We start from the raw sequence: 15,310 nt of genomic DNA on the forward strand, positions 1-15,310 counted from the left end.
GAAAATGTTTAGAATATCAAAGAGGAACACTTATTATTATTTTTTGACACTGGGGATTGAATCCAGGGGTGCTCTACTACTGAGCAACATCCCCAAGCCTTTTCTTTATTTTTTAATTTTGGGACAGGGTCTGGCTACTTTGCCTAGGCTGGCCTTGAATTTGTGATTCTCCTGCTTAGCCTCCCAGATATTTGGGATTGCAGGTGTATACCACAGAACCTGGCAGAGAAACACATTTTTAAAGCATTCTAAAGGATTTCATTTAGGTGAAAAATCTAATGTTGACTGAGTAGTACTTTTGTCTATTCATTAAAGTGTAGCTAAGGACTTTTATTTTATATAATACCCTGGCAGTACTTATTAATTTGGCATAACAGCATACTCTGAATTATTAAAATAATAAGAGTATATGTCTTCATTTTTATTCAATATTTTTATTATTTCTTTCATTAGTCAAATTAATGACACTGCTTACATCACACATGTAAGAGGATCAGAAGCATGCATTCTTCTATTTTATTTAATCATTAACAACTGACAATACCATTCATTTTTATAGATTTAGACATGTTTTTCAGTTTTTCTTTCTTCCTATCACTTGTTCCTAATCCTCTCACAACTATTATGCTACCAAGGGAAGTGAGGATATAAAGCAAGAGGCAGGATCTTACTAACCAGTTGAAAGCAGATGATCATAGGCAGGCAAATAGGGAAAGATAGCTGAAAGTAATTTCAAATTTTTAAACTATATGAAGCTAAATGAAGATGCTTCAGTGAGCTGAAATATGTTGATTTTGTTACATCAATTTAGATTAATTAAGCAAATTGAATCTCTATATTTGTCAGTGACATCATCATTTATTTGATAATTTGGGCTCAAAAACCTTGCCCATTTTCTTCACCATCTTCTTTCTAATCATCCATATGGTACAGCCTCCCCATTCTCTGACTTCCTTTATTTTATTGGTTGATTTCCTTCATTGCTGGTTTTCTATTTTAGGTACCTAGAATCTCATGTGCATCAGGTTTCTAATTGATCTTCATGTTCTCCTGAATAGTGACACTAGATTAATCTTCCTAAAAGGCCACGTGATCAAGACCCTAAAATAGTTTCCCACTGTCTATTATCCTGTAGCACAGGAAAGCAACTCCTTAGAGCACTCAAAGCCCTGAGCCATCTGAACTACACCTGCCTTTCTATCTGTATCTCTCATCATTGCCAACATGAATCCCCTGTTCCTTTCAGATGGAACTGATTACTCTCAGAATATCTTGCTCATCTCATCCTAGACCCAGCAACTTTATTTGTTCTACCCCCAACCCTACGGTTGTCCTTCCTTCTTACTGTTCCATTTAACTAGACTTCATTTTTAGACTTGGCTCAAATATCAACCTTTCCAGGAAACTTCCTTACCATACTCACATCTCCCAGTCATCACTCTCCTCCCCCATGGTAAAAGCCAATTTTATGATTATCAAACAATAATACTGATAATATTATTTTGTCTGTCTCATATATACCATTTCCCCTATTAGACTGTGAGTTTCTGAGAACTCTGAAACTATTGCTATTTGTCATAGTGCCTGGCACATGGTAAGCAATCAGTTAACACTGATTGAGTTAAATACAGATGGATGTCAATATAAAACTCAGAGTACTTTGCATGCATGGCATATAAAGGAAATGCAGATGGCCAAATTTATTTAGGATGATTTACAGAGGAGAAAAGTGATGGATCATGAGAGAGGGATTATAATGAGTATCACTGCCGAACTCCATGAGTTAGTACATAATAAGTTTATATCATAAAGTGTTATGAGTAATAATGCTGCGCTAACCTCAGAGAATTTTTTTTCCAGAGAAAGAGATTATAGCTCTAAGTAACTTGTAAATGATTGAAAAATAAGTCTATCTTTTCACATCCCCAGGAAATCACCCCATAGAAACCTAGCCATTGGGAAACATAAACACAGGAGGTATGGTGCAGTGGAGAGAACATAATTTAGAGTAATTCAAATCTTTGCTCCCCATTTCTTAGCGCACATCTTGGGGAAGTTACCTAATGTGCTGGAGCCTCCATTACCTCATCTGTAACCCTGAAGGATTGTTGTGAGATCTGCAACAACATATATAAAACACCTGGCACAGTGCCTGGCATGCAATAGGCCAGCTTGTTAAAAGGTAGTTCCTTTGATATTTTTTTCTGTATTGCCTGCGGCATTTTCACACTGAGTTGGTGTGCATACCTGTCTGTCTTTCCTCTTTTCTCCACAGCTACCAAGAATGCAAGGCCAGAAAAATTTTGATATTCTATTGTGGTTTCTAACAGCAGAGCTTTGCATGCTCAGTATTCTGAGGAGATTTAGAGTTAATCTTAGCATGTGACGGAGCCATTAGCTGAAAGTACAAGATCAATAGGGGATCTTGGGAAAAGGTCATGGGACCATGCCTGGTCATGCTGATATGCAAAAGCTATACATCTTTCAGTCAGACTTTGGTTTTTATTTGTTACTTGTCAATCTCTACACAATAGTTAAATGGGATTATGTTGACTTATACATCTAAAGTACCTAACATAAAATATCACTAATTTTTAAATCTGATTATCATAGCATTAGATATTGTAATGGCCAACCTAGATCTAGCAAGTCTGACTTGTCTTGCTTTTTGCTAGCTTTACTTTAAAACATTGCTTTTTCCTTTCCTTTCGAAGAATGTATTTTTCCTCATAATAGTAGCAAAAAAATCCCCATTTCTTAAATCTAGTAACTCTTCCAATTAGGAGAATAGAAACTGCAGAGATAAATCTTCAAAAGCAGTTAAATCTTATTTAGCTTCAGGACCTACATGCACTGGTATGGATCTCTTCTAAGCCCATTGAGGGGCCCTGGCAATATAGTCACATGATCACATGCTTTTAAAAAATATGCCAAAGTTAAATATTTCTAGATTACTTTTCTTAGAGTCTCTCAAATTGAATAAGATTTGGGCCCAATAAAACATTACCTACCCTGGATTTTGGTCAAACTATATAGGCCTCCTTAAACTTTCCTACTGTGCCTCAAATTTTATTTTGTTCAGTATGCCTTTGATTATGTAAGTCAGTAATTGAAATTCCTTGTTGTTGTTAAGCAGAGATATTTATCATAGCATTTTTGGTAACAAAATTATTTTATGAACCAACTTGAAAATATTCCTGGAATTATGTCACATGATACATTTGTAATATATAATAAGAATTCACCTAAGCAGTTTTAATTCTTAGATGTTCAGTGATACGGCGTTTCCTCTCTCATGATGATATGTTATTAGAAAACAATTTCAGAGGGTCACATTGAAATGTAAAATGGGCATTTGAAAATATGCAACAACCTTTAAGATGCTTACCTATGTCTAAAATCTTTATTTCTTGGTGGAAGCAGATAAAAAAGGTAAAGAAAAAAAAGCACAGTTAGAAAAGCCTTCTAAAATATAATGAGATAAATACTGAGATTTTAATTAGTTGCATGAAAATTCTCAATTTAAGCAGAAATAACACTGGAAATGACTTTTGCAGGTTGAGCCTTATAAAATAACTGACAGAATAGGTTGATTCCGATAATTAAACAAAACAAGACAACAACATGCTACTTGCATTACTGGCATTATGGCTAATGAATTGACCCATCGTGAAGATCCAATAACCTAGTAAAAAGCTGTTGGCTTAGGTCATTTACTATCTTGTCCTGATATCATAGGAAAATATTTTATGCTTTAATTTCAATAATTTTATTGTAAAGTAAAAGAGGAATACCACAGGCCTATTCTAAAGAAAAACAGATTTCAAAAATCATAGTTCTACCCTTTTATTGCACAGAAAATTCACTGAAATCAGTGAGATATTTTATATAGTATGTAACTCTATATTCTCTTGTACATTTACAGTCGAATACATAAGTACTGTCCTTTTAGCTTTAACCAAGAATGATTTCTTTGTATGAGAGTTTTAAACACTGGGAAGGTATGTTTAAACAACTAAATTAGTATATCACATTCATGTCTTTTTTAAAATGCATGTTTGGATTTAATTGACATCCAAAATTAAGGAAAGACATACCTTAGTTCTAAAACGCTTGTTACATTTCCAGAAGGGAATATTCGCCGAACATAGTTGAAATCACCTACATAGAGACTGCCATCAATTCCACATGCTAGCGCCACTGGGGCCAATAGCTTATTGCCATCGGCTTGACCATTGCAACTTGGGCATGAGATGCTGCGCCTCCGACCATTGCCCATGATGCTGCTGACAACTGGAGGCTGCTGGGAGATAAACTGATTTTCCCCATTTCCCTTGTACAGTATACCTGGAAGACAGAAAATGCATTTTTTCATGATAAAAACAATAAAGATAAAAAGTAAACATGTTTGTTATAGATCTTACTACAATTCATTGCCTTCTAGATTTAGACTGGGAACTTTTATTTGAAGTTCTATTGGAAAGAACACTAATTACATAATGTAAAATATTACACAATAAAGGATATATTAGAATATATTTTTAAAAGTGCTGTGTGCTATGAACTTAAAAAATGTCTGGTTTTAAAAGGAACAAAGGATTAATGTGAAAAATTAAAAACTCAAATTCTTAGCATCAGAAATTCTCAATCTTGGCTACACACTGGAACTGCCTGGGGAACTGTAAAAAATACTGATGCCTGGTTTACACCCCAGGAGATTCTGATTTAATTGGTCTGGTGCAGCTTCAGCATTGAAATTTTAAAAAACTCTCCAGGTGATCTTAATGTGCAACCAAGTTTGAGAACCGTGTTCTACATAATGTTCTCTAGGGAATAACAAGTTTGCCTAATTGTTAATCAATGTTGAAAATATTACATATCAACCTGATTAATAAAAATGTGTCCCAGGAATATAAATGTCTTTCTTATGAATTTATTATTAGGTTTTGAAAAAGTTAAAATATTTTATGGAAAAAAAGTTAGAGAATATTTATAAAGCCCCCCCACCATTGTTAATTATCACAGAGGATTTTATTTATTTTTTTGGTACTGGGTTTAAACCCGGGCCTTTGCATATACTATTCATGCACTCTACCATTGAATTACGCCCCCAGACAATAGGAGCCTAATAAAATTCTACTGTACTGTCAAAGAATATTTTACTTACATTCTTATCTACACAAGAATGTACATACATGAAACTCCAAATGTCAAACATAATAAAACGATTCCAGAAGTCCAATTTATTACCCAAATTGAACTGTAGCTGGGTGCAGAGGGGGCACACCTGTAATCCCAGCTACTCAGGAGGCTGAGGCAAGAAGATCTTAAATTCTAGGGCAGCCTGGGCAATTTAGCAAGACCATGTCCCAAAACAAAAATTTAAAAAAGGCCTGGGGATATTAGTCAGTGGTAAAGTGCTTGACTAGCATACATGAAGCCCTGGGTTAATCCCCCAGCACAGTAATAAATAAGTAAACAAATAAATAAATAAAACAGTAAAGTGAATTCTGCTTCAAGGCATGAAAGTGCCAACCATTTCACAAAGACAAAACACCAGCCTGTTCCTTTGGTCTTCAATGAAAATCTGAGAAAAAGTCCAAAGGAATATTAAATATTTTCATAGTTAGGAACTAGATTTGAGTTGAGATTCTAACTTTATTCATTTTACCACTAGTGTATATAGATCAATGACTCTATTTTGGTCTGATATAGACTGGATGGTCAGCTGCTACTGTTCCATGCATATTTTATTTAAAAAACTTTTTTTAAGTTGTCGATGGACTTTTGCTTTATTCATTTATATGTGGTGCTGAGAATAGAATCCAGCGCCTCACACATGGTAGGCAAGCACTCTGCCATTGAGCCACAACCCCAACCCCTTCATGCATTTTTTAAGATACTTCTCAATGTGTTATTATCTGTATAAACCACCTGCTGCTTTGACTTTAGAGCTGCATATATTATGTTTATTGGATGTTCCATGTTTCAAAGCTGTTCTCAGAGCTAATGACTATACTTCTTAGCAGATATACTGTTAGAAGAAGAATCCTGTCAAAGCACAAACAGAAAACTTGAGGAAGTGTTTTTTCCTCCACTTTGGGATAATTTTAAAGTGAAGAAGTGATCAGAATAATTATGTTCCCCTTATAGCTCAGCACATTTTAGGTGTAGTCTGTGATTACTTTTTTAATGCTTTGCTATTTGGGTGATGTAATAATCATAGCAAATTTACATAAAGAAATCAGGAAAGATAAAACAGGTTTATTCAAATTTAAGAAAAAATAATTTAAATAAGGCTGGAACATACAAGAGATGAAATGCATTTTGCCTTGAATATTCAAAGAATATATTAATGATACCTAAGATTCTTCTTTCTGTGATTATGTTATTTGACAATTATGGAAGGATAATTTCCTATAAGAGCCAGTTCTGTAATTTTCATCAGAAGAATCCTACAAGTCAGCCTACTGCTCTGTGCACCTGATTTATTCAGTCATTACTTTGAACGATTGGCCCTTCATGATTCTCCTCTATTATGACAGAATAGAAAGATGAACATTAGAATACTTATTTCCATGTTTCAGGGTGTCTGCACAAACACCTGTCAGTGTCCACATTTTTACCTTCTCTTCTTCCACAATATATTTCTATAGCTCACCCACCTTGTCATGATTATAAATCACTTTGTTTATTAAATTAGACACATGTCACTATGGAAACCCACTACTTGTCAAACTGTTCTTGGATGTAATTCGAAATCACAATCAGTTTACCCTGTGACTTACATTACCTAACATTTTAAAATAACATTTACTTTATAACACTTTATATAGAATTTGGTGAAGTTTGTCTCGGTCTATTCCCTAAAGACCTAAAAAGAGCATGCTACAGGGACACTGCTACATCGATGTTCATAGCAGCACAATTCACAATAGCAAGACTGTGGAACCAACCTAGATGTCCTTCAATAGATGAATGGATAAAAAAAATGTGGCATTTATACACAATGGAGTATGACTCTGCATTATAAAATGACAAAATCATAGAATTTGCAGGGAAATGGATGGCATTAGAGCAGATTATGCTAAGTGAAGCTAGCCAATCCCTAAAAAACAAATGCCAAATGTCTTCTTTGATATAAGGAGAGTAACTGGGAACAGAGCAGGGACGAAGAGCATGAGAAGAAGATTAACATTCAACAGGGATGAGAGGTGGGAGGGAAAGGGAGAGAGAAGGGAAATTGCACGGAAATGGAAGGAGACCCTCAGGGTTATACAAAATTACATACAAGAGGAAGTGAGGGGAAAGGGAAAAATAATACAAGGGGGAGAAATGAATGACAGTAGAGGGGGTAGAGAGAGAAGAGGGGAGGGGAGGGGAGGGGAGGGGAGGGGGGATAGTAGAGGATAGGAAAGGCAGCAGAATACAACAGACACTAGTATGGCAACATGTAAATCAATGGATGTGTAACTGATATGATTCTGCAATCTGTATATGGGGTAAAAATGGGAGTTCATAACCCACTTGAATCAAAGTGTGAAATATGATATGTCAAGAACTATGTAATGTTTTGAACAACCAACAATAAAAAATTAAAAAAAAAAGAATTTGGTGAAGTTTGTACATCTGACCTGATATTTTAATATATTATTCTGATTGATTTAAGATGTGTTTCTATATGTGCGTGTGTATATATATATTTACATTATTACATTATAAATATATATATATTTACATTATACAAGCATACATAGAATATCTAGACATTTCTGAATCCACCTGAATACAATGTCAAGTGTCAAGTATCCCAACAGTGGCGAATTACATAGGTTTGGATTTTTCTGGAGTCCTTGCTTATTGTCCCTCTACTGGTTTATAATTTCATGGGTAAAATCCTGTTGCTAATTGGTTATGAATTTTATCTTATATTCTCATAATAACTAACATGTACTGAGAGAGGTTACCCCCAGTTTTATTTGTGACTTTTAAAGGAATATGGAAATAAGTACAACTGTGTGAAATAAGATTTTAAATAATTTAATCAAGAGCAGCTACTAGCATGGTTGGTACATGGCCTTGCATTTTGAAAGACCACGATTAGGCCTTATGTTACTAACATAACAGATTGAAACTACCACTGCTTCAGACAACACTGATAATTCAAGAGAAGCTCTGAGATAACATAAGGAGCACCCTCCTTGATTGGGAGTATCACTTTTCCAATGTGTGTGCTGCACATTGCAATAATCATGAGCTCTGCTCCCAACCTTCTGGGGTGGGAACTGACCACATCCTGATGTCCAGGACACAACTGGAAAATAAGTATGGCTTAACACTGCTATAAAACAGAAAAGGTATGAAGGGTGTTTCTCGTTTGTTTTTTTCTTGCTACTGGTTTGTTCAGTATTGCTCTCTCTCTTTTTAAAAATTTTTTTATTGATTGATTTTTAAAATTTATGACAGCAGAATGCATTACAATTCATATTACACATATAGAGCATATTTTTTCATATCTCTGGTTGTATATCAAGTATATTCACACCAATTCATATCTTCAAGATGTACTTCAGTAGATGAATGGATAACAAAATGTGGCATATATACACAATGGAATATTACTCAGCAATAAAAGAGAATAAAATCATGGCATTTGCAGGTAAATGGATGGCGTTGGAGAAGATAATGCTAAGTGAAGTTAGGCAATCCCCCCAAAACAAATGCCAAATGTTTTCTCTGATATAAGAAGGCTGACTCATCGTTGGGTAGGGAGGGGGAGCAAAGGAGGAATAGACAAATTCTAGATAGGGCAAAGGGGTGGGAGGGGGAGGGAAGGGGCAGAGGGTTAGAAATGATGATGGAATGTGACGAATATCAGCATTGCTATATCTTAGAGGTAAGGCAGCATCATTTTCAAATACCAGCCTGGACACTACTTTAATTTAAATATACTTGGGAAATTAAAATGCATCCTCTCTAATACAACATTTGTAAAAGGAATGAACATCCAAGCAACAAAAATCTAATGACCATTTATCGTAAACATGTACTTGTATGATATATCCCACTTAACATTCTGAATCTTTCAAAAACCTCTGCAAAGTTAAAATGTAGACTTCTTAGCCAACACTGTGAAATTTCCTCCTCCAGCTATTTGTGAAAGGAGAGTAGAGAGTTACTAGCTGATATCATTTAGGATTGGAGATTAAAGCAGGTTACCCTAAGGTTTGATTTTCTAGCAAAGCACCTTTAAATTATCTGACATGCAGACAAATATGTGGGGAAAATGTGAGAAACACACTAAAGCCAACAGAATCTGTTTAATATAAACAATATTTATCATGAGAGGAAGGAAGCTGGTCATATTTTGCTAGTGAAGTATCTCTTTTGGTTTGTGATGTCGGAATCACATTTCTTCAGAGCCTATTATATTATCGGCTCTGCTACAAATGATATTTTTGATTCTTAATTTTTTCTCTGATTATTCATTTATTTTCCCTAATAGTCACAAAGTCAAGTAATAGTACATGTGGCCCTCCTTGAGGAGGAGAATTCTTTTTTTAAAAATACAGTCTAAGTAGAGCTGGAAAAAAAATAAATAAGCAAACTGGATACTCAGAGTAGATTAATTAACCAAGAATTAAAAATTCATTAGAAATATTCTGGTAAAATCAAGTGGATTCTAATTTTATCTTTACTTTAAAAAAATTATCCTGCCTTCATTTTTAGTAAATCTTTCTAAAATACTGTGGCTCACACTTACTGACTGATGTGAATTAGGCACTGTAGAAAAATTTGTGGTGAAGACTCCCACATAGAGACCTTTCATTACAGTACCAAAGTCAGTCATTTACATTCTAATGGGAAAATTACTGTGGTGATGAATACATAAACATTTTAAAGTTCAATAAAAGAATATTACAGTTTCCACTTTAGGCTTTTAGTCTGTTAAAAAAAAAAAACTCTTTAGTATTAACTACCTGTGAGCAAAATCTTACCATTCTGAACATCCAGCACATGATGCTTATCTAATGTCCAGCCGCCCATGTTGGAAGCATCTAATTCATAGCCTTGCAAAATGGCAGTCCTCTTTTCCCACAGAGTCAGGTCCAAACACGACTCATATTCATATCCAACTGACACTGGAATCAAAACAAATCACAGTTCATCTTCTCAACTGCAGGCAGAAATGTAATTTATTTTATTATTTTGAAAAAAATGCCCTTTTCACAATTGTGTTCTGAGACTATATTTCCACTTATTTATGAGCAGTTTATTTTTTATATAAGAAGATTTGACCATATGAAAGATTTTTAAAAAAATCTCCAAATGTTATTTTATACTGATTTAATAGAAAATGAGTTTTCTCCCTCACACTACTCTCTCACATGGGGTTCACAGCACAAAATGAAGTCCAGATTGGGAAAGTGGTTAAGTAATTAGGTCAGATAAGTTAGTCCCAAATGTTGATTCGATGATAACAACTAAAAATAACATTTCTATCTGAATAATTACAGCTGTTTGGTTTCCAAGAATATTTAATTATGAAAAATACTTAAGACAGTGAGGTTCAAAAGAATAGAACAAGATAGAGAGATGATATTATATTTACATATATCAGAAATAAACAATAAACCCAGCAGTGAATTAATATGAATAATTCACAAGTGAAAAACTTTTCAGAGTTCGCAGTAAAACATGGATGTTAAAATTCAGAAGAAAGTGAAGGGAGAAGTGACAACTATCTGATTTGAACTAATTCAAATCCAAATTACACATTAATTTCAGAAGAGAATGTCTATTTTATTTTCAGATAAAAACTAACAGGAAAAAAATGATGTTATCCTTTGGTTTCTGATGATCTGAGTTGAGCTTGAAGCTATATCTCGACATGTCAAATTTTGATTGCATTGTGGAGTCCTTCAATGAAATAAGTGGCTTGGTATTTTAAGAGTGTCTTTCCACAGAACTGACTGGTCCTTCTAGTCTAAAGACTGAAATAATCTTAGACACAAATTTTGTTTGATAATCTGTTAAATACCATTATGAACTGATGCATGAAAAATAACATCATACATTGAAAACATAAAAAGGAGGGTGAAAGGTAGGGAGGTAAAGTTACAAATAAAGGAAGAAAATAAAACAGGAAGAGACACAATAAGAAAATAAATAAGAAAAAAGGATACGATAACCTGAAATCTCACTCAGACTAATCTTCTATGCGATAATTTCAGCCAGAAAAACTGACACTTTTTTCCTTCTCATCAAATGGAGTACATTCCTTTTCCTTTAGTAAGAATAAACCTATTGATAACTTCTCTAGGATGACCTTACTCCCAACTTATTTGGTTATTCATCAACTTTCCACAGGTTGCAATTAATTTTATGACAGTTCTAACTTTGAGATAATTTTTTCAAAGCAGAGAAGATTTATATGGAACTTACCGACAGCTTCAGATAGACCGTAGACCTTCTGATTATAAGCGTCTGTTTTATCCCATATAAAAGTATAGGCCAAGTTTGGTGAGGCAGGAAACCATTTTTGGAAGAGTCTTCCAACTACAGCTACCATTAGATGCACCTTCATTAAATTAAATGGTATAATGGACTGGGTCATGGTGATCTTGAGAACTGACTTATACCCTGCAGCTCTGGAACTCAAGTAGGAAAGTTTCAAATCTGTTCCTGGAATTGTGGTTTCTTCATGAAGCACCTGCATTTGAACAAAGCAGAAGCTGCTAACTGTGCTCATGTATGTGTACTAGAGAAAATAGATTTAAAAGAACTAGTAGAGCAACTAAAATAAGATGCTGAAGAGTTGCTATTCATAAATACACATTTGAGCTGTTATCTTATTCAATAATTAAAAATAACTCTACTGCCTGCCTAATTTTCTCCTCCTAAAAGCCTCCTGTCATTTATTCTGAGTTAATCATACCTCGGGTTCTACCCTTCATACAGGAACACTGTGACTGCTCCCTCAGGCTGACATGCAATGACTTGTTAGTGTGGCAGTCCCAGCAGATTCTCACTAACCCATCTTTCACCCCAGTCACCCTGGAGAATTAAAGCCGACATTTGTAAGATAGTTAGCTCAGAACAGGGATATGGCCTGGGCCAAAGATCTAGCCTTCACCAGCTGGCTCATTTAGGGATTAAACCTGTCTGTCCCTGTAGCCTCATCAGCCAATGTGTAGGTCACTGCCTAAAGAAAAGAGTGACAACAAAAAAGACCAACTCATCTGGATTAAATGGTAGTAAATCCCACATCCATGTTGAGAGGTATGGTAACAATACCACATTCTCATACTCAAATACTGAGCTACAGCTTACCACTGATTTTTGATATCATGGTAAATAAGCTAATGTTTTAAAAAGCTGGGTATAATTTTTCTTAGAGAGTAAATAATGTTCTTGAGTGCACACATAAGATACTTAATATACATTTTTTAATTTGAAGCTGGACTATAAAATGTTAATGATAGCTGCTTAAGAATTATCTCATTTGTAAATTCTTAAAAATCATTTTTTCTTAAATTCTTAAACCCATTTATTCATCAGTGTGACTAGCTCAATGAATGCCCACAAACTTGTGACATATGACATATGCAAAATATATTATGCTAAAACAGTATTTAATATATTTTATGTAGCAAATAAAATTTTTCTAAAGGGTGCAGATTCTCTCTTCCAATGCTTCTCCTAGTTTGGTCAAGAATAATGGTTCTTCATAGGCTTACTACATATAAGGTATAGCACAAGGTGGTAGACTTATTATATATACTGCAAAGTGCAAGGCTATCTAATGTTCAGGAACCTGTGCCAGGAAGCCAACACTTTCTCAACTAAAAATTTAATAGCATTCTCAAAGATTTCCTCATATTGCTCCATCAAGACTCATTATTCAGAAAAAGACTGCCTTAACAGGTTAGAAAAAAAATTCAGAATAGTGATTTCAATGTTCAGTATTATCCTCCCTCCCTTCCTGACACTTCTTGTGTAGAACAGTTAGGAATGATGTACACACATTTGCCACCTCCAAATTTTAATAATTTATGTAAAACTACTGGATACCAAACAGCCATAATTTCACTATAAACAATCTCATGGTTGGAAACAGCATAGATGAATAGTCTAAACAAACTTCCACTCTGGCCGGTGAGTCAGTGTTGGCATGAAGAAGGGTGGGATGAAGTCTAATAGATTTAGAAGGCATTGCTATAATAGATACAACAATTTATTACAGCTGGGGTTTTCCTTACTAAACATGCTGACTGAATTCAGCCAGAGAACTGTCTTAAACAACAGTTTATGAATATACAGAAACTTTTTAGAGCTCCATTAGACCAAGGGAAACCATGAGATTTAAGATTGACAGCACTTGTATAGACTATAGGATGTAGGGTGAATAATTTGAAGAGAACTTCTCATGATCAGGGTGAAATACCAATGGGATAGGTTGCAAAATAGATTTCTGTGACTCCTGAGTTGTCCTAGAAATATGTGATTGAACCCTGAAGTGTATAATTTATTTCCTCTTATTTTCAAAATAATTTCCTATAAATTTGATAGGCTTTCTATATGTAGGGAGTCTTACATTAATATGTATTTCCTGTGACCTGCTAGGAGTTGCTTTTCTATTTCAAAAGATCATATGCTAGTTCTAATTTTAATAACTGATTATTGTCTCTGTCATGGTTAACCTACTTCTATGGAACAAATATCTATAATTTAGTTCATTAAAGCATGCATTTCTCCTATGTAATTTAATCTTACCATGTTATATTACATTACTAGGAAAAGCAAATCCTGCCAAAATAGGAAAATAAACCATTAGGTCTACTTTTACCAGCTGCATCAACTGTAAGCCCCATTCCTGCTTGACCCCATTAAATATTCTGTTAGAAACTACATTCTGCCAACGCTACTTTCCAAATCTCTGTCTAATATATTGCCTCTTCTCTATTTCCATCACCTTTGTGATTGTTAGGCCCTCTCCATCTGGGGCCTGGACACGTGTGGAAATACAGTTAACTGGCCTGTTCTTTGACTTCTTGGTCTTTTGTATCAATTTTGTCACTTGGACTTACCTTTTTTTTTTTATTGGTTGTTCAAAACATTACATAACTCATGACATATCATCTTTCATACATTTGATTCAAGTGGGTTATGAACTTGGACTTAGCTTTAGTGAAATGCTGAAAAAACTTCCTTGGTTCTTTGGTTTCAAGTTGCTTAAGGAATTCAAGGTCTCCCTTGGAAGGTATTTTAGGAACATACATAATCTGGCCTCAGTACCACCTCCTTCCTCTTTCTCCTTACATAGCTTACATTTAAATTGTTCTCCAGTTTTTATATAACAGTACCTGTTTGGACCACCACTCTGTTGCTCACACATTTTCTTTGATCTGGAATATGCTTCCCTCTCTTTTCTGCCTTATCATGTTTTCTTTGGTTTACTCAGGAATTGACCTCTTTTGAACTTTCATAGTTGTTTATTCATCACACTTACAATGGCATGATCCACATTTTGCTCTTCTCTTAATCCTAGTAGAGTAAAAATCTTAGATTTTTACTAAATGCTTGCCTACTATATGAGTGAATGGAAAAAGACTCCATGTATTCATGGACTTGTTGACTCTTTAAAGCTCATTTCAATGCCCTGGTTTGCTAGAGAAATTGCCACTTATGAACAGACACTGCCTCCAAGTCTAGTCTATTTCAGGACTAATAAGTTCAAAATTACTGCAAGATAGAGCTGGAGAGGAAGCATTAAACTGAAAAAGATCACAATGAACTTCCTAAAGCTTCAGCTCAAAGTCTTCATGACTGCTGTGACCACTGAAGTGTCACTTTGGCATGACATCTACCTGTGAGTCTTTTTGACCTTTTGTATCCTAGACCTTCCTGACTCATCTTTTGTTATCTCTGTCTGTAAGTCCTCCTGAGGGGCTCTCATCCCACGCTTTAAGTATACTTATATGCCGATGACTCCCACATTTACATCTTCATTCTTACACCTCTATTTCTTTCCACCCAACTGTCTTTGTCTAAGCCACCATCATTTCTTCTGTTGACTAGCTTCAATCCTTGCCTAATACAGAATATTCTCAGCACAGTAACTACAAAGATCTCTTTAAGAAGGAGGTCAGCCTAAAAACCTTCAATGGCTTCCAATTACTCAAAATAAAAGTTTTTATCTTTTCCATGGCTCCCAAAGACCTGTAATTTATGTACTACTATCTTTACTCATATTGGTCTCTTTGCCACTCCTTGAACAAGCCAAGCATGCTCTTCTTCATTGCTTTTC

The 15,310-nt window shown here is 34.8% G+C and overlaps 1 protein-coding gene across 1 annotated transcript in view; it reads right to left on the reverse strand.

Annotated features, from left to right (window-relative positions):
• The window catches only part of Tenm3 (teneurin transmembrane protein 3), a 331,254-nt gene that overhangs the window by 50,282 nt on the left and 265,662 nt on the right, over window positions 1-15,310 (reverse strand). The window contains exons 15-17 of the mRNA XM_071610514.1: window positions 11,446-11,713; window positions 9,999-10,142; window positions 4,098-4,347 (exon numbers count right to left, since the gene is read on the reverse strand). Coding sequence (XP_071466615.1) covers window positions 4,098-4,347; window positions 9,999-10,142; window positions 11,446-11,713 — 662 coding nt within the window. The remainder of the gene's footprint in view (window positions 1-4,097; window positions 4,348-9,998; window positions 10,143-11,445; window positions 11,714-15,310) is intronic.

This window comes from Marmota flaviventris, chromosome 3, assembly GCF_047511675.1.
Source record: "Marmota flaviventris isolate mMarFla1 chromosome 3, mMarFla1.hap1, whole genome shotgun sequence".
NCBI classification, from domain to species: domain Eukaryota; kingdom Metazoa; phylum Chordata; class Mammalia; order Rodentia; family Sciuridae; genus Marmota; species Marmota flaviventris.